Source organism: Acanthopagrus latus, chromosome 2 (genome assembly GCF_904848185.1).
Source record: "Acanthopagrus latus isolate v.2019 chromosome 2, fAcaLat1.1, whole genome shotgun sequence".
Taxonomy (NCBI): domain Eukaryota; kingdom Metazoa; phylum Chordata; class Actinopteri; order Spariformes; family Sparidae; genus Acanthopagrus; species Acanthopagrus latus.
Genome location: NC_051040.1, coordinates 14,184,524 through 14,203,090, shown reverse-complemented (window position 1 = coordinate 14,203,090; position 18,567 = coordinate 14,184,524). Strand labels below are relative to the sequence as shown.

At 44.6% G+C, this 18,567-nt stretch overlaps 3 protein-coding genes across 13 annotated transcripts in view; 2 read left to right on the top strand and 1 right to left on the bottom strand.

Moving 5' to 3' along the window:
- Positions 1-5,973, top strand: part of dock10 (dedicator of cytokinesis 10) — a 67,697-nt gene extending 61,724 nt beyond the window's left edge. For 5 of the 10 annotated variants that reach the window (XM_037083292.1, XM_037083285.1, XM_037083342.1 and 2 more), the window contains 13 exons: positions 17-74; positions 723-824; positions 1,364-1,470; positions 1,658-1,780; positions 1,890-2,003; positions 2,810-2,815; positions 3,315-3,461; positions 3,561-3,771; positions 3,861-4,051; positions 4,143-4,243; positions 4,533-4,671; positions 4,861-4,933; positions 5,101-5,973. In XM_037083292.1, coding sequence (XP_036939187.1) covers positions 17-74; positions 723-824; positions 1,364-1,470; positions 1,658-1,780; positions 1,890-2,003; positions 2,810-2,815; positions 3,315-3,461; positions 3,561-3,771; positions 3,861-4,051; positions 4,143-4,243; positions 4,533-4,671; positions 4,861-4,933; positions 5,101-5,159 — 1,431 coding nt within the window. In that variant the 3' untranslated portion in view covers positions 5,160-5,973. The remainder of the gene's footprint in view (positions 1-16; positions 75-722; positions 825-1,363; positions 1,471-1,657; positions 1,781-1,889; positions 2,004-2,809; positions 2,816-3,314; positions 3,462-3,560; positions 3,772-3,860; positions 4,052-4,142; positions 4,244-4,532; positions 4,672-4,860; positions 4,934-5,100) is intronic. The other 5 variants (XM_037083325.1, XM_037083275.1, XM_037083310.1 and 2 more) reach the window with 5 other exon arrangements.
- Positions 5,974-10,008: 4,035 nt separating this feature from the next.
- LOC119009599 lies at positions 10,009-12,164 on the top strand. The gene is made up of 3 exons (XM_037081016.1): positions 10,009-10,722; positions 11,677-11,899; positions 12,011-12,164. The coding sequence occupies exons 1-3, from the start codon at positions 10,392-10,394 to the stop codon at positions 12,138-12,140; spliced, it is 684 nt and encodes a 227-aa protein (XP_036936911.1). The 5' UTR covers positions 10,009-10,391; the 3' UTR covers positions 12,141-12,164.
- Positions 12,165-13,665: 1,501 nt separating this feature from the next.
- On the bottom strand, positions 13,666-17,827 carry LOC119007664 (guanylate cyclase soluble subunit beta-2-like). Of its 2 annotated transcripts, none has more exons than XM_037077485.1 (15): positions 17,723-17,827; positions 17,538-17,611; positions 17,315-17,409; positions 17,019-17,179; positions 16,827-16,926; positions 16,497-16,711; positions 16,323-16,410; positions 16,094-16,197; positions 15,773-15,989; positions 15,372-15,692; positions 15,141-15,289; positions 14,897-15,043; positions 14,657-14,811; positions 14,386-14,567; positions 13,666-14,268 (listed from the first exon to the last, which is right to left on the bottom strand). In XM_037077485.1, exons 1-15 carry the CDS (start codon positions 17,723-17,725, stop codon positions 13,910-13,912), a joined length of 2,370 nt encoding a protein of 789 aa, XP_036933380.1. In that variant the 5' UTR covers positions 17,726-17,827; the 3' UTR covers positions 13,666-13,909. The 2 variants fall into 2 exon arrangements, with proteins under 2 accessions (XP_036933380.1, XP_036933391.1); XM_037077496.1 differs by having other exon boundaries at positions 13,666-14,265.
- Positions 17,828-18,567: the final 740 nt, after the last annotated feature.

Sequence of the window (18,567 nt, the reverse complement as noted above, 5' to 3'; positions counted from 1 at the left end):
TCTCACTTTCCCTCAGGCTGCCATGTGCTACATCCACATCTCGGCCCTGATCGCAGAATCGCTGAAGAGAAGAGGTGAGTGTGCGCACGCAGCTGCCCCGACTTTACTTTTTTGCAGCATGGTTTGTGTGTTCACGCCTATGCGCAAATCTTTGGGCATATGCAGGGCTGTGGCATCGCATCTCTGCAGACCTGGTGACTTCTAACCACAGAGTCTGATCACAGCCTGCAGACATCTCTTTTTCTCTCTGCTAACACGATCATTGCAACTCTCAGTCCTTCATATCATCACAGGGGGGCGGGGGGGGTGATGTGTATGCCTGACAGCGAGCACACTGCAGCCGTGACTTCAGTGTGTCGAGGATTCATTAGGGAACTCATGCAGCATTCCCATTCATGACTCCTAGTACTTCTGTGCTTCATGTTCCTCTATCTGCGAATCGGTTTGTGTGCACGCCACCTTGTTTGGACCACAGCATGTGCTGTATCTCATTGTTGCTCTGCTTGTCTGACAACCCTTTTGCATGCACTTTGTGCACGGAGCCTGCGCGCCGATAGCTTGCAATAGCATGCCAGCAGCTCGGCTGATTTCGTGAGCTTTTCTGTGTCCTTGAGCATAAAAAAGGCAAAAGCAAGTGGACGTGATGTTTGTAAACCTCCTCCTCCTCCTCCTCCTCCTCCTCCTCCTCCTCCTCCTCCTCCTCCTCCGCTCCTACCAAACAGGCTACTGGAGAGCTGACAAGGCCAGGATGTCCAATGTGTCCCCTGAAGAAAGCCCTGTCTATAACTGTAGCTCCTTACTAACTACCTCCCGAGATGCAGACAGTGAGTGTGTGCGCCTGGGGCCTGCTGGGTGGTGAGGGGTGGGTGGCGGGCTCGGGAGTTCAGAACGTGGTAATGGAGATAGAAGGTACTGTGGGGGAGAGTGGGCGTACACCTGCGAGATTTACAGGTGGATGTGTTTTTTGGATTGAAGGGACGTCAGTTTTCAAATCTTAACCAGTCCAGTGATGGATAAGGTTTTCTAAGCTGTGCAGTTTGAGGACCACTGTTCTTGCCTTAACAATGTGAGACCGTGTATCTTATTTGTTTTTTATTTTTGCTGTCGCGGTTTGACCCTCACTGTTCACTCAAGTCTCACTGGATGAAATGTTCGGTGTCACTGAGATCTCACATTTGATGTTTTGTTGATACTTCTTGCGCCCTGATGCAAGAATGATACAAGTGTGTCAGATGCATATTACGCACCTGTATGTTTCAAAAGCAAAGCATAACGCCCGCATTAATGTGTGACCTTTTATGAGAAGTGTAAGTCTTTTTGAATTACTTGCCCTAAAGTTGCTTTCGCTTGTCTGCGACCCCAGCGTCGTTCTCTATGGGCTGGGCAGCGTTTATGTGCATCAGCCCGAATGTAAAAGAGGAAGGTGCCATGAAGGAAGACACTGGTACACAGGACACCCCCTACACAGAGGTCAGTGTTAAAATGTAATCCTGGACAAAACCTTAAAGGGGCAGTTCACCCCAAAAAGCTAAAATACGTGTTTTTTAACTTACCTGTTGTGTTCTATATCCATCTCGGATTATTCAATAATATTAATAATGATAATGTGTGTCCCTTTTCTCTCTAACATGCTTGTTGATCTGTCTGTGCTGTGTAGGACACCCTGGTGGAGCAGCTGGAGCTGTGCGTGGACTATCTGTGGAAGTCAGAGAGACACGAGCTCATCGCTGACATCAACAAACCTGTGATCGCCGTCTTTGAAAAGAGGCGTGATTTTAAGGTGACCATTAAGACTTTATCCACACCGGGTGGCTTGTGTGTGTGTGTGTGTATATGTGTGTGTATTGAGCTAAGAGTAACCGTACGTGTGTGTTTGTGTGTGCCCACAGAGGCTGTCAGAGCTGTACTACGACATCCATCGCTCCTATCTCAAGGTGACCGAGGTGGTGAACTCAGAAAAGCGGCTTTTCGGTCGTTACTACCGCGTAGCTTTCTACGGACAGGTGAGCGTCAGGTCTTCGCCACGGACAGTACACACACGTACAGTACACACACGTACAGTACACACACGTACAGTACACACACGTACACAGACACCCTCAATGGTCTTTAAAGGTCAAATAAAACGGTAACTAAAACTCTGCTGTTGACAGATTTCACAGACAGAACGTGGTACCAAACACCCCTGTAAACATTGCCTTACTGCTAGCAAGAAAACTATGTCTAGGCAAACATACGTCCTACTCCACAACCTGCATTTTTTCCTTTATTTTGGGACTAAACAAAAACACATTCTTAAATAGGAAACAGTTTCTGCAAAGAAACTTTGCTCTTTCATTTTCCAAATGTCATTTTTCAGTACTTTGTGTGTCTCAAGCAAAGGCTGCAGAAGTCAAAGCCAGGATCTCAATACCTCTGCAAAGAAAGCCAACACTATGGCTTGAAGCCAAGAGGAGAATATTGTTGATTTTTTATTAGTTTTATTTGGGTGAACTTTCTCTTTAGAAACACTAAAAGCATATTTAATATAATGGGTGACTTGTTCCCTGGTTCAACTTTGAGTCCTTGAGTTATCCACAGAGAAGCAGTGTGCTTGATTTTTTTAAGAAACTGGATCCTTGACACATTTTCCTGTTTGTTAATGAGAGGATGATAATTCCATTCAGGGATTTCAGAGCTGTGAGGTGAAGAAAGGGTTTAAAGAGTTGATAAGGAGAATATTAGGAGACTTTTTGTCAGTGAGTCAGTGTCCTTAATTTCTCTGTCTGCTCTTTTCTTCCTTCTTTTTTATATTATATTCTATTTCAAGATTGCGGTAAGTTTTGTACGTCTTTGATTTTTTTTTCCGTTTTCCTCAGAGCTAACCACTTTTGCCTCTCTCCCCCTTCTACCACTATTAACACCTGCTGCTGTCACCCTTCGAGGGGTTTGTGTCAAGCTTGCCGTGGTCCATTTTACCTCCCAATAATCTCTGACGATGAAGTTGTTTCCACCCTACACATTAAGAACAGCTGGTGTCAAACTGGACAGGAAGACGCAGCTTAATAAACCTCATTCAACTTTGACATTTGACTCTGAAGCTGTTAGCGAAAGATCTCCCATCCAGAACCTAACACTGGCACCCTGTTAGGGCTGAGTTGTTCTAATACATGTGATGGCCTGTGTGTATAAGAAACCACCAGGGGGTGATGTAAAATCAGACTGATCAGACAGACACCTACTGTATGCACTGTCAGGCTTTGCTGATTTGTGTGTGTGTGTGTGTGTGTGTGTGTGTGTGTGTGTGTGTGTGTGTGTGTGTTTGTTGGCCACAGGGTTTCTTTGAGGAGGAGGAGAGCAAAGAGTTCATCTACAAAGAGCCGAAGTTGACGGGGCTGTCAGAAATCTCCCAGAGGTTGCTCAAGCTCTACTCGGACAAGTTTGGAGCTGATAACGTCAAGATGATCCAGGACTCCAACAAGGTATCTGACAGACCTTGGCCAAGAGCTGAAGTTATTTTTTAAGACATCAAAAGAAAACGCCGGCTGATATTTTGCTTGCTTGTAATCCGTGTAACACAGGTGAATCCTAAAGACCTGGACCCAAAGTTTGCCTACATCCAGGTGACGTACGTGGTGCCCTTCTTCGATGAGAAAGAGCAACAGGACAAGAGGACAGATTTTGAGAGGCATCACAACATCAACCGCTTTGTGTTCGAGACGCCGTTCACTCTGTCGGGGAAGAAACACGGAGACGTGGAGGAGCAGTGCAAGAGACGCACCATCCTGACCAGTGAGTGCTTGCTTCTGCCCTTACATCAGACTGGAAGGGAACAAGAATGTTTTGTCTGAATGGTTATTGGTTTAATCCTCTGTCCTCAGCGAGTTCCAGCTTCCCCTACCTAAAGAAGCGCATCCAGGTGGTGGAGCAGCAGAGCACGGAGATGAACCCGATCGAGGTAGCCATCGACGAGATGTCGCGCAAAGTCTCAGAGCTCAACCAGCTCTGCAACATGGAGGAGGTGGACATGATCCGGCTGCAGCTGAAACTGCAGGGCAGCGTCAGCGTCAAGGTGCGGTTTAAACCCGAAATACAGATTTTTTTTTGGGGGGGGGGGGGACTTTTGATCCACGGTTTTGTCTGACCAGATCTTCCTCTTACAGGTGAATGCAGGGCCGATGGCTTATGCCAGGGCATTTTTAGAGGAGAAGAACGCCAAGAAATACCCGGACAACCAGGTCAAACTGCTCAAGGAGATCTTCAGGTAAGATTAGATGGACAAGTCAGCGCAAGGTTTTTAGTCCATAGCACAGTGGGTACTACAGCTGCAGTGATTATTTGATTGAATTAACCGCCAACTATTTCGGTAATCAATTAATGGATCTGAGAAGCTTTTAAAGTAACATCAGAGTCCTCTCCAGCTTAGTGAATGTGAAAGTTTTACTGTTTTAGCATTGTAGATTTTGCCTTTTTTAAAAACAGTCCTCACATGAACCACTCGGTGGCGATCCACAGCATTAACGCCCAGCACTGCTTTGTCCGCCCCCCCGCAGGCAGTTTGCAGAAGCCTGTGGTCAGGCGTTGGATGTGAACGAGCGTCTGATCAAGGAGGACCAGCTGGAGTACCAGGAGGAGATGAGAGCTCACTACCGGGACATGCTGGCCGAGCTGTCCGGCATCATGAATGAACAGGTCTCGCCACGCCACGACCAATAAGTGTCCAGATTTGTGTCGTTACCACGCTGCTGCTTTTGTACCTGTTCAGTTGCATATTCTTCCCCCTTCGCATTGTTTAGCGTAGCATTTTTTCATGGTCATCAGTTTCTGTTACCGCTTCATACTTCCGCTCTCTTTGTTTTTGAACTTTTCCTCTCATTACAGCTACAAAAGCGTGTTCTCGCTGCCAGTGCCTCATCTCTCTCTAACAGCTCTCTGTCCACTCTTTCTAAGACTGGTATGTCATGTCATCAGATTCCCTCGTGAGCGACATCATGTCACATTGCTGCTTGCTCTCTCATCTCACTCTGTCCAAACCTGCTAATCTTGACACTTGCTTCCTTTGAAATCTTTACTGTTCCAATGCAATTCTTTTTTTAAATTCTTATTCTTGCTCTTGTCCAGATTCCTCACACAAGACAACCAGGAACGGAGCGGCACAGCGCCTACTGAACAGCCAGTAGACTCACAGGAAACTCTTTGTGCCGGGGATAGGACTTTTTTTTTCCTCCATCAAGAATGGCTTTGAGGTGCCAGTTTGAGCCTCAGCGTGGCTCATTTGCTTGTTTCTGACTGTAGATGTTTCCTGCTGCAGGGCGCAGCAGGGTAGTGGAACTGTGACTGATGGCGAGTGTAGAGAAAACAAGGGGGGGAAGAAGAAGAAGAAGAAGTGTGTAGACTGTGGTCGTGATAGTCTGTAGTCCTGTCGTTGAGAACTATCTGCAGTAGAAGCCAGGCTGCTGGACTGTTAGCTACTGTTTGTTTTGGTTTTAGAGGCTCGGTCCATGCGACAAATGGACCCCCCCCCCCCCTCCCCCCACCCTGCCGACTGATTCATCAGCTTACATACTGACAGACACAAACACACACAGTGCATATGGTTCACACACACGTGAAGCAACACACAAACCACACGACATGCGCCTTCTCTCAACAACCCCGTCCCTTTAGAGAACAGTGACCTTACTGAGCTCGAGGTGCGTTCAGCTGTGTGTGTAAGAAAAAAAAACAGCTCTCTGGTGCATTTTGATGACAATTTTTACATTTTTTTCCGTGGAATATCATTGTACTTCAAACTTAAAGAAGACTAATGTGAAAAAAAAGAAAAAGAAAAAGATGTGGATTACAGGTCTTTGAATAACGACGCATCTGAAGAGCTGAACGCACCTCCAGTTCCTGTCTGAATGTAGAGCAGCTCCATATAGCTACTTTGTATCCTTGCTAACGTTCTGGAAAATATCAGCTTGCCGATTTTCAAACGGAAACAAAAAAAAAAAATATGTTTTGTAACATTTTTATGATTGAAATTGCATTGTTACTGTCATTATTTCCTGTACTGTTTTGAATTGTAAATAAGAAATATTAATATTTAAAATGTTTGAAATGTTTCTTTTTATAAAATATATGATATATAAATATTTGTTTAGCTGAATTTAAAAAAAAGAACAAAAACTAAAGTTTTATGTATAACATTTAAATAAAATTTTGTTTATGTCCAAACTTCATTTTGCTTTCACTTATTTCCTCATCCAGCCTTGTTGTCTGTTGTTTTTTGAGATGTCGCACCTTACTTTCAGATGACATAGTTCATGTCTCTCAGTGTGCTAATTGCATTAACCCGGGTTTCCAATCACATTGAATGGGGTAAAATGAAATTGTGCCTTAGCTGCAGCTGTGCAGCAGCCCGTCATACTGTCTGTCTATTGACTGAGCTCAGCAGCAGCTAATTATATATGATTGTGAGGTCCTTGAGTGTGAGGTGCACAATAGATGGAAATAGAAACGCGTAATGAGCAAAATCCAAAACAAAGAAACAAAGAAGAAAAACACCATTAGCCTTGGTGCAGAGGACAATGTGTACATCTTTCAATCCATCATCTCCTAATGGAAAATATATTGTTCCCAAATTTAATTCATGCGGTAGTGTAGACTTAAATTTTACACATCAAGGTGTGTTACCAGGTGTACAGGGGAGTATTGCTGCATATGTGTAGAAAGAGTTATCAAGCATTTTGTGGCTCCAGAGGAAGCTGCATGTAATCGGATAATGTCTCTCAAGTGATGTTACTCGTTGGCTAAGTTGCATTGTGGGTAATGCAGACGGCAGGATATAAAAAGCATCGCTGCACTTCTATAAAAGTGCTGGACTTGGTTACAACAAAACCAAATATATTGTCTCTTTTATTCCACACATTCTTCTTCCTTTCAAATAAACTGTGTGTAAGTTACCCACAATGCAACTTAGGCACATCTATACTACTTTTCATCACATATACAGTCATACTGCCGAAGACCTCTGAACACACTTTAATATGTACAATTTGTGGATGTACCCTTTAAACGATGAGCCAAACAAAGGTCAGTAGAGGTTTCACCACCACTCGCCATGTGCAGTACTCTTCAGTTGTGCTCTGTCTGCTAACACGTTTTCTTCAAGGAGTAAAGGTCAGCAGAGTTCTGAAACAACATGCGGCGGTACTGAGCTTTAAAGGGCCAATGCAACAAATGAAAAGGCTCCGCTGCATCAAAGCCTTCACACAAAAGAGGTCATGGTTGTTTTGACCAGAAGAAATACTTTTGGCTTAGGGTCAACCTCTCCACCATCACTGTCACTAGAGGCAGGTCCATGAAATTTTTAAAATATTTCATAGTTAGAGAAACAGTATTTATTGAGCTCATTAAAGGTGCCGTAGACACTACACCATAACATGCACAGCAGTGGGAGTTTCAACACATTCTGAACCCGGAGAGGCAGGATTATTGTTGCTTCGCTGAAATGAAAGGAGAGACTCCAACAGCAGCAATCCTTTGTTTCAGATCATTGATTTTCTTTGTCAAAGTCAGACGGGTCAGAGCAAAGTCGGCATCCAAATGAATCCAAATGTGAGCAGTTTGCTCAGATCTGATGGAGCCTGGAGGCTCTCATCATCACTGCTGTGTGTGTGTCTCTGTTGTTTAGACTCAGACTGTCTCCGCTGTGTTTACCCCGGAGCTCTGTTTTTTCCTTTGTGTTTGCATCTTCATTGTTGACTCTATATTTTACTGCAACCACAACACGACGCCGCCTCCCCAAACCAGAATATTTTACTAGTGAGCTGAGAGCTGAGATGCCTTCTGGAAAGTTAATAAAGAGAATGAATCAGATTTAATTGACAACAGAGACACAATTTCATGAGTTTTTATTCAGTCAATTAAATGAGTTTGCTGAATGTTTCCTTCGGTGGTCTTTGCTGCAAGCAGGGTTTAACATGGACATTTAAAGGGACAGTTCAGCCCAAAATCCTTTTATCTGTAGTGCTAATTTTCCAAAGACATTATTCAGGTTTTAGTTGCAGTGTTTTTGGAGGTATCCCCCCACAGAGATGCCTGGCTTCTCTCGAATATGATAGAACAAGATGGCACTCAGCTTGTGGTGCATAAAGCGTCGAACAATAAGAAAACCAAACAGCAATGTCTCTTTACATAATCACGAGACGATTACTCATACTAATCCACCACATCTACACCCACAAACAGCATCAGTCTGCAAAAGAAAGGGTGCATGCATTTTTGATGAACTATACCTTTAACAAGTCACTGGATAGTTGAGATTTTTGACACTTCCTTACATGCAGTACTTTAGGCGTAACTGCTCGCTGATGCTGAGATGATCGTTGGTTTGGTCTATTGTGTGTCAGTTTTGATTGCAGTAACTCCAAACTGTAAAGTAACTTGCTATTTTGGATATCTGTGAGCATAAAGAAGTTGCAGTAGTGTGATCTTTTCAGGCTTCTTCCAGTCTGAGTATCTGTTTCAAAAACCATACATACATGACCAGTGTCATAAAAGAGCATCCAACAGACAGAGACTTGCATAAACTTCATGATAAGATGCATTTTAAGCCTTTCCCTCACAACCTCAGGACTTGAGGTACCCTCATTAATACAAAATCCCCAGTATGTATTTCTTCTCCAAACCTACACAATGCCCCTTTAATTGAAAGTTTTCCGTGAGATCCGTCGTCAGTTTTTCCAACAGTTGGGTATAATTACCGGCCATGCAGAGAGAGAGAGACAGAGAGAGAAAGAGAGTGTGTGCAGTGGAGTACTTGTTTATTTATTGATGCTAAGCCTGGGTTTGTGGTGCTGCACATGAGAAGAGGTTAAGTGGCCCTGAACACTGAACCGGTGGTAAAAGCCAGCATGCAGCATCTTCTGTGTGTGTGTGTCTCTCTCTGTCTCTCTGTCCATCTTTATCTCTGCCTGACACATTTTCATATCTCTGTCTCGTCACTCTCCCTGCGGTCACACACCTGAGGTGCAGCAGATTGAGTTTCACTGACCTCCTGCCTCCTCTTCACAAACCCCCTTCCTCTCAGCCAATCGGCACTTCTCTCTCCCTCCCTCGCCTCCCTCCTCCCTCTGTAGCCTATTTTGTGAACCAGAAAGAGGGGGCTGATTGGGTTTCTCTTCTCCTCCACAGACTGGCTTCTGTGTACCTGTCTCCTCCCCAGTGGCCTGGACTCTGCTGGCAGGGGGGGTCAGGTTGCTCCGAGCCAGCTCCGTTCAGTCCAGGTCACAGGCGACAAAATGCCTCAAACCTTCCCAGATATTCCTGATAATATATCATATTTGAGGTCATTTCTGAAAGCATGTATTTCCAACCAAGCTACAGGTGCTATGCTTCTGAGACAGTATGGTCTATTAATAATGAGTTGCAACCACCTGACCACACAATCCCGGCTGTGAAAGCCCCCATCGAGTGCAATTATCTGTAATTTCCTCCTTTGTGTGCAGCCTGCCTGTATTTGATGTCTGCTGCAGTGATTCTTTCTCTTATTATTTATCAAACGCCTGTTTTGTTTTCATGTGTTTCTTTTTCCAAGACTGCCTGTCATCGTTGGGTTAACCCCCTGACCTCTGCATTTATATGAAAAAACAAAGAAAAAAAAACCCCGTACATATTCAGCAGGGCCACATGTTGAACAGGCTTCAGTTGGAGGCCAAACAAACCCACATATCTCGCCAGGAAATCATGTACATTTTCATTAAAAAGACATGAATCAATTCCAAACTTGTGCAATCAATCCATGTCACCTTTAATGCTCTGTACTATACAAACAGTCTTCTGCATTGCAGTCAGAATGAAAACACTGAAAGCTGGCCAGCTTTTTCTCAGTTTCCTTCTAAGATTTATCTTCGCTGACAGATGTAATTAATATTTCAGAGGCAGGATATTGTAATCCCAACGGGGACAAGAGCGTTACAAGATGAAAAGTGAGGTGCCAAAATAAATAAATAAATAAATACATACATACATAAATAAATAAATAAATCTGAGCACACATATTTAACACATGAAGCAGCTACACGTCTTCCAGGACCAGGACCGGGAACTTGTAAGAAAAAAAACAAAAAAAAAAAAACAGGAAACGAGTTATTTCAGCGCTCCTGCAGGTTTAGCAGGTCTCCCGCTATTCAAGCTCTTGTGCGGGGCACATTTCATTTCCGAACCCCTGCTTGGTTTTCCTGAAACTGGACGCCGGGTGCTGATTAATAAAACATCCATTGTGCGCCGCTGGCCGATCACCGGAGCCCTTTCAGCTGTATAAGCGGTGAAAGGCGACATAATCTCCCCAGAACAAGATCTGGACTGAGATTGAGGCGCACACAAACACACAGAGAGGCAGCCAGCAGGAGGACCTCAGCAGCAGCAGCATGTTAAAGCCTCAGCAGCGCGGTGAGCTGCTCCTGCACGACTCCCCGCCGGTGTTCGGGAAGCCGTGGTACTGGCAGCGCAGCAGCAGCACCATGGAGAGCACCCGCAGCCTGGCGCAGGTCATCATGGAGATGCGCGACGAGATCAAGAAGCTGGAGGCGGAGAACCGAGAGCTGAGGGGGGACTACGGCCAGCGGGCGTTCGGGGCCGCGCCGGGGGAAGGCAGCCCGGTGTCCTCAGCGGCAGGGCAGCGGCAGGACGTGGTGGAAAACCCGTACGTGAACCTGAGGAGGAATGCGTCTGCGCCGGCGCTGGAGGGTCAATACAAAGGTGAGGGAGAGGGACGACTTGTATTATTCTGTTTTATAAAGCAGTTCATCGCTCACATTTGTTAACAGATCACAAATCTGATTGTAATATGTAGTTTTGTTGCATTCATTATAGTTTTTATTCCTAGCAACTGTTAAAATCGCATGTGTTAAGTGATGGGGGAAGAGCAATTTTAAAGGAACACTCCACCAATTCGACATCACACGTTCATGGGATTGGATGTAAGCCAGAAAGACAGATTAAAAAGGATGAAAGTTCAAAATATGAGGGACAAGAGTTGAGATATCCAGATTTTAGTCATTAGCATTGATCAGACTTAAAAAACACACTATTCCCATAATGCAACTCAACAGCCGCTTATTGAAGCAGAAAAAAGCTCAAACAAAAGGTGACAAAGAAAGTAATAAAACCAGTGATGGAATGTAACTAAGTGCATTCACTCATTGAGTGCAATTTTCAGGTATTTTCAGGCCACTCTCACTCGGCTACATTTTGGAGAAAAATACTGTACTTTTAGCTATTTAGTTACCAGGTACTTTACAGATTACATGCTGAACCAGAGCCAAAGCAGTACATTTTTAGATGAATGTATTTTACCCACGGTCAGATGACAAAGAAACACAACAAAAAACTGATTCTGATAATCAGAAAAATGCTGTGTATTGTTCCAAATGATCAGCTGACCCATAGCATAGAGTATATACATACACACATGTTTCTAATCACTACAGTTCAGTGGATGTGAATGCATTTATTTAACTACATTTGCTTTTATTTAACATAAAAAAAAACATTGATCAACCTATGAACTTTACTGTTTCCACCATTGCTCCTTTATCTAAGTTCTGACATACTTTAAAATATCATGGAAAGATAAATTCTGCATCAAAATTCCCGCTGTGTTTTCTTCACACATATCCATCCCAGCCTCACCATGTTCACGTTATTCCACAGAGAACACCGTCATGACTGTCCGCAGGTACTCCATAAACTCCAACCTGTCAGGGGTGACCGTGAGAGAGGCAGGGACCGACCGGGCCCAGCCGACTGACTCTGGGTGGGGGAGACTACACGAAGAAATCCAGCATGGGAGCAGCCTCTTTGGTGACTCATCCAGAGGAGATGTTGGGAAAGTTTCTAACAGGCACTCCCTGCAGGAATATGTTCACAAAAACAGGTAACAAATAAGGTTTGGTTTGCATTTGACAGTTAGTAGTGTATTTGAAGCCATGTTGCGGCTTCACAGACGTATAATTCTGTGCTTTCGTTGACCTTTTTTTTTTTTTAGGGCTAAAGTAAAAACTGTCACCTTCCTTCTCCCTGTGGATGACATTTACACCAACCGGCCTGTTCTCACCAAGCACCAGGAGGAGCCCAAAATCACAGAGCTGGCCTCAATCACTGAAACAGAATCTTGAGATAGGCAGCAGAACTGTTTTCTTTTTAAAGACACACTGGCTGCGGACTCGAGACAACCTGCAACGCATGAACTGAACCTCTGTGGCCTCAACACAGCTCAGCCTCTTCTTTATAGGTCAGTGTAGATTGAGCTCTTACCGCGTGAGCCAGCAGACCGATTTTATCACACCCGACCACACAAACAGAGGACTCTGGTTACCGGTGTGCTTTTCATCCGGGCCATGGCGATCCAGGCCCCGGTCAGCGGTGATGAGACACGGAGCCCTCTGCGGCGGGGATCAGATGTCTGGACTCCTCTGCCCTGCCTGCGGGGGTGTCGCTTTTGGAGCGCGACACACACCCGCAGGTGACAGCTCTTTTAGGGACAGTTGTGGTCGCTGAGTCAGGCCTCGTGAGAAACATCAAGCTCATCACTTATTCATCCTTGTTTCTTTTCACAGTGCAAACTTAAATAGGTTGTTGGGGGGTGGGGGGGGGGTCCGCGTGTGTTCAAACATGTGACCTGTTTGTTGACAGAGTTGCCAATGGGGAGATTTTTTTTTTTTTTTTTTTTTTTGTGACACACTGTACTATCTGCTGCCATGCATGGAAGGCTTCTTGTGAATATACCAGTGTTTGGCATGATGATATGAATATTAAGCTGTGATGAAGTCGAGATGTAAGATCAATGTATTTACTGTCACACTAAGCAGGATTGTGCATGAAATGAAATGATAACTATACAATTGGATGACTAAATAATAAATGATCATAAAGAATATTTCAGGAAGAATCCTTACTCCTCTGTAACAAAGAACCTGGCACCAGAATTTAGTCTTCTTGAGTTTCCTACAAAAATAAAGCCGTTGCAGTGTTATGATTTGATATGATTACTGAAAAGCTGATTTATAATCACCATTATCTCTCACTCTTATCCTCACTGTGGGTCATTTTAAAAATCTAAATAATACAGTAAGATCACATTTAAGTATTTATAAGACTTACCATACAGCTGCGTTTTCATCTCGAGGTTAAGATAATTACCGATTCCACTTATTTCCCGTTTCATTTATCCTTATTCTGGCATTGGCTAAAATTAATGAGCCGGCACACTGAGAGAAACATTAGCTCAAATGTTTGTTGTTACTCTTCCACACTAAAAAACAACGTGACAGGATATCAACTTCAAACTCTTCCTCCGAGCGCAATTTACCACTAGGAGACGCTGCAGGTTTTGCAAATATTGATTCACGTTCGCTCAGCATTGCCTAAGTTGACAGTTTGAGCTGAGGTTTGTGAGCAGTGTGTGTTCAGATGCTGCTTTATTTCTTTCTTTTTTTTTTTTTTTTTTTCAACTTAACTGAGCGCACACATTTGTTTAAGTGCACCAGGTAAACGAGGGTGAGCATGTGGATTTGTCTTTATAGTGCATGAAAACGAATGAAAAGTCACTTAACTGAATGTTTTTTTACCTTCTGAGCTTGTAAAAAGTAAATCAGCGACTTGGCAAATGCTTTTATTATTCAGTATGTGAGACAGATTTATGCACTACAAGCGGATCGTACGGTGTCACCTAAAACTTTAATATAACATTTGATCTACTACATGACAAGTATGACAAATTTACAAAAGGGAAACACAGACACTGCCTAAAATCTAGCAGTCTGATGCGACACATAATAAGACCGATGTACAAAAGAAGCTGTTGGCACATGTTAAATATGTTGCACGTGTTTGTTTGATGAATCATTTCATCGTCATTCAGCCATTCAGCAGATAATTAACCAGCTCACAGGACCACACAGAACTTGGTTCGGGTGAGTTTGCTTTGATTTTTTTGAGCACCTTCGATCAAGCGTTGCTCCTCCGGGTTCACTTGTCCGTCACTGCCCAAGCCGCCCATGTGTTTTTCTGTGAATTTCGCTCCTGTTTGGCCAACTCTTTCTGTATGTTTTAACTGGTCAAGGTCTCCATTCTGTGATTGATCATCAGTGTGCAGGCTTCCGTAGCTCTCCGAGTCCCGGGGCTTGATTGCTGGGCGGCTCTGGGGTTCCGACATGTGTGATGGCAGCAGGGGTTCACTCGGGCTGTCTTCATATTTCATTGGGATCAAGCAGAGGTCATCCGTGTGCTGAGTCCGAACAGCTACAGCAGGGGAAGAAAAAGGAAAAGGAGACATTCATGTGTATGCAGGGCAGTTCAAAACCACACAACTGTATATATAAATGCAAATCTGGAGATGTAGAATAAAGACAGCAAACAGACCTGGCTGGAAGCTCATCTGGCCGTCCTGCTGTCTGGCTCCAGTCGCTCGGTCTGAGACTCCCATAATCTGCTGCTCGCTGACTCCCACGTTCCTCTCAAGAAAGTAAGTGGTCATCCTGCCCTTCCCCTTCACCTCGATCTCCCCTCTCTTCTGGATAACAAAGGTTTTATTCCTCAAAGCCCTGGGAAACATGCGGGAATGCGGGATGTGGAAATCAGACGGAGGGTATCACAGCTTTTGCGGTGAGTGCATGAATGTGTGCGTCCTCACCGGTAGACGGTGGGGCTCAGATGGATCTTATCGGGGAGGCCGTGACTCTCCATGCGAGACGCGGTGTTGACCGTGTCTCCGAACAGACAGTAGCGAGGCATCTTTTCCCCAACTACACCTGCCAGGACGGGACCACTGTGGAGACCCACTCGGATCTGCAGAGATACACAGTCTTTGAGTACTTCGTCACCAGTGTCCACCACCGTGTCGTTGATAAATGCAATACAAACATTCTGGCACCTGGATGGGCCCTCCCGTCACAGGGTTGATAACTTCCCTCGCAGCCAAGATCATACCCAGGGCAAAGTTGGCCACCCTCTCAGCATGGCTGGAGACGGGTATGGGCACCCCTCCTACCACCATGTACGCGTCCCCTATGGTCTCAACCTGGGAAACACCACATACGCACAGCCAAGATTCAAAAACAAACTTTCAAATGATTGTTACTATAACATGTGTCTGCGTCCCTGTGTCAAAAACGTACCTTGTAAACATTGTGCACAGTCGTGAGCCGGTCGAATCTGAGGTACATGGAGTTCAGCATGAGGACAATTTGGATGGGCTCACACAGGGAGCAGATGTTAGTGAACGTCACCACGTCACTGAACAGTATGGTGCACTCTTTAAATTCTCCTGAAGGAGAAACAAACACAGCAGTCAGATCAGAACATTCTGATTGTTCTGATCACACGCATAGCACTTTCGCTCCCATCACCTGCTTCCACCGCCTTGCCCTCCTTCAGCTGGTTGGCCACGTGCTTGGGCAGCATGGCGTACAGCAAGTTCTCCGTCTTCCTCCTCTCCTCCTCCAGGTGCTGAGACAGGAGGCGGAGCTCCTCCTTCTTCCTCTCCAACTGACTGGACAGCTCCATCTCGGCCAGTCGCTGCTGGTTGAGCAGGATGAGGTCGCGGGTGACGTCGTGGGGCGCGATGTCAGAAATGTGCATGTCCCTCTCCTCCAGCTCCTGAAGGCTTCTCAGCAGTGGAGAAGCTTGGTAGAGCATGCAGTCCAGAGAGGGCATCCAGATCATCTGACCTGCATGGAGCAAACAATCTGCTAAGGGGAGACAATATATCAAATCTATATAGAGTTTTAGATTTTTTTTTACAGTCTACCTCGGAGCTGCAGCATGGGCCTGCCCTTCCACGCCTCTGGCATCATGTCCCTGCGTGTCTGCAGGACAAAGTGGCTGTTGATGAACTTCCTGATGCTGGAGATGGTGAAGGTGACTTCAGGATGCACAATGCTGAAGTACAGGTCCAGGTGGATGCTCATCGTCTGGAGCCCGGGGACGATCTTCTGGAGGTTCACCCCTGCCTGGTGCACCACCAGCTGCCTCAGACGCCACCAGGATCACTCCGGTTAATTTATCATGACCCAGTTACTCATGAGTGACACTTGAGGTCTTTCTAACAACCAGCAAAAATATACTGTACCTGCTCATCAAAGACTATGTGAAAAGGGAAAGCGTGGCAGAAAGTCTTCAGATCAATGTTGAGGGCTGCAGGGTACACCGGCTGAAAGCCCCTCAACAGTTTGCCTGTGAGACGAGACAAAGAGTCTAACTTTGAAAATAAAGACACACATTCACAACCACCTGCAGGTATGTGACTCAACCTGTTGCTCCAAGGTTCATTTTTGTGTGTTTGTATGTCTGCACTGCACCTTTCCCGAGGCGAACCAGCCCTCTGATTGTCTCCCAGTGACTCCTGTGTGCAGAGAAATTGATGCTGGACCTATTTCGGTGAAGAGGCTGAGGACACAGACATGACAGAGTTCATACATTTATTGTTATGGCTCATTTTGTCCGCACTACACTTCAGGTCTCATGTAGCTAACCTCTGGAGCGTCGCGTCGTTTGGCCGAAGGCTGAAGGGATTGGGTTCTTGTAAAAGACTCAGTTCTACTGGTCCGAGCAGCCACAGCGGGCCACTGTGTCACGAGAAAAACCACGTGCTCCTTCTTCCCGGTTCTCTCCAGCTCCTCCAGCTGGTTGACGATTTCCATCGTTATCTCACTGTTGAAGAAATCTTTGGCGACAGCTCCAATTATACCTGTGAGAGAACATGGCTGTGAATTTCATTGATCTGAAGGCCAATCAAATGGTGGCACAATTATGAGAATAATACAAAAGCTCATTGATGAAATTGGCCAGGGACAGTTAATTACCAGGGACGATGTGGCAGAGTCCTCTGCGGTCTGAATAATAGTGGAGGAGCATGGTACCATCAGGGTTCCTCTCCACCCGGAAAGAGGGTGCATTCATTTCCTAAAAGAACAAAGATAAATACAGGATGAATCAGCTTTCTCCTGAGACTAAGAAAGAATGACCACGTGTCACACTGGTATGGGAGCAGGCACCTTGTAGGAGAGGGCGAGGTAGCTGTGAAGTGCATCCAGATTCTCGGTGAATTCAAATAAATTTCCTGCCAGCGTCCGCAGCATGTGGTCGTAGCCCGACCGTTTGCAGAACTCAAAGAAATATTCTCCAAACTGCCTCAGGACGACCTCCGGCTTCACTCCTGCACAAAACAAACACAGTTTATGAAAAAAAACAAAAACAATACATCTTTATTTATTAGCCATTTCAAATCAAACAATAAATTGAATTTAAAGATGGAAACAAAACAAGGTGACACACATGATGATTTATTCACCTAGAAGCTTGCAGGCTTTTGATACTAACTGCATGCTGATTTCATCTTTATAGACCTCGTATGTGAGGAAGGTATCCTGGACTCCGGCTTCATCCCTGCACATGGTGGTGATGGTTTTGGGAAGAAAGTGGATTCATTGTTCAAGAGAAGAAGACACCAGCAGCTTTGGAATAGCCCTTTAAAACAAATTTGTAAATACAGTAAACTTTAATCTTCTTCTTACCTGAGCTTGACCCACGTCTCCTCGCCAAACTCCTCGACTACCATCGATTTCAAACAGGTGTTGATGAATCCATACTGTCGACGACATTTAAGACATTTAATGCACAACGGGGCTGTCGCGTCAAAAGGTCTGGAGAAGGAAGTTTGGAAGAGAAAAAAAAAAAAAAGAATCTAAAAGCAACATACCATATCTTTGAGTTGAAAGCGCAGTGTGTCCGGCAGCCACTGTTTCCTTCACAGCATCCTCGTCACATCGCGCCGGGCTGCAGCTGGATGGAGACAGACGCGCAGGAGCTGCTGCTGAAACCAGCCTTGGACACGTTTCACATCATGATTAATAATGCCAGCTAAATATAATTCATTATTCAGTTGCACAGACCCTTTGACCAGACTATTTCTGCTAGTCTACAGTTTGTGTGACAAATGCATCTACTAGTTTTCTCAGCCAAATCTAAATAATTATGGATAATTTCATGTACGGAAGCCCAGAGGCACATCTTTTGGATATTTGCAACCACAAGACAGGGCTTATACATGGATAATATTTAACAATACTCAGCCTACACGTGTTTCAAACCCTGCGTAGATTAATTAACACGTTTCATTTGTGCATAAGCAAAGTTCTACTGCACAAAAAAAGACAATGAAGGTTTGTGGTCTTTAGATTTAAGAACAACAATGTTTATACTGAGGGGGAAAGATTCTTCATCACTTTAATCACTCATTAAATGTTATAAGACAATACAACCTCTAAGTTATAATAACTTCAGCATTATTCCTTAACTTTACAGTGAATTAAAGCTATATTTATTCTGAAATGGTTTACTGTGATTTGTTTTAAGGTCAACATGACTTTATTCTGCTCTACTGACGTCATGAGTGCCAGCATCAAAGACAGGTAAGTCAAAGAGGAGAGCAGATCAGACACAAGACCTCAGAGACCCTCAAAAAAATTACAACTAATAATTAAGAACTAAAGAAAACAGCCAAATGCAACCACAATTGTTTTATTTCTCAGCGAAACACGTTTT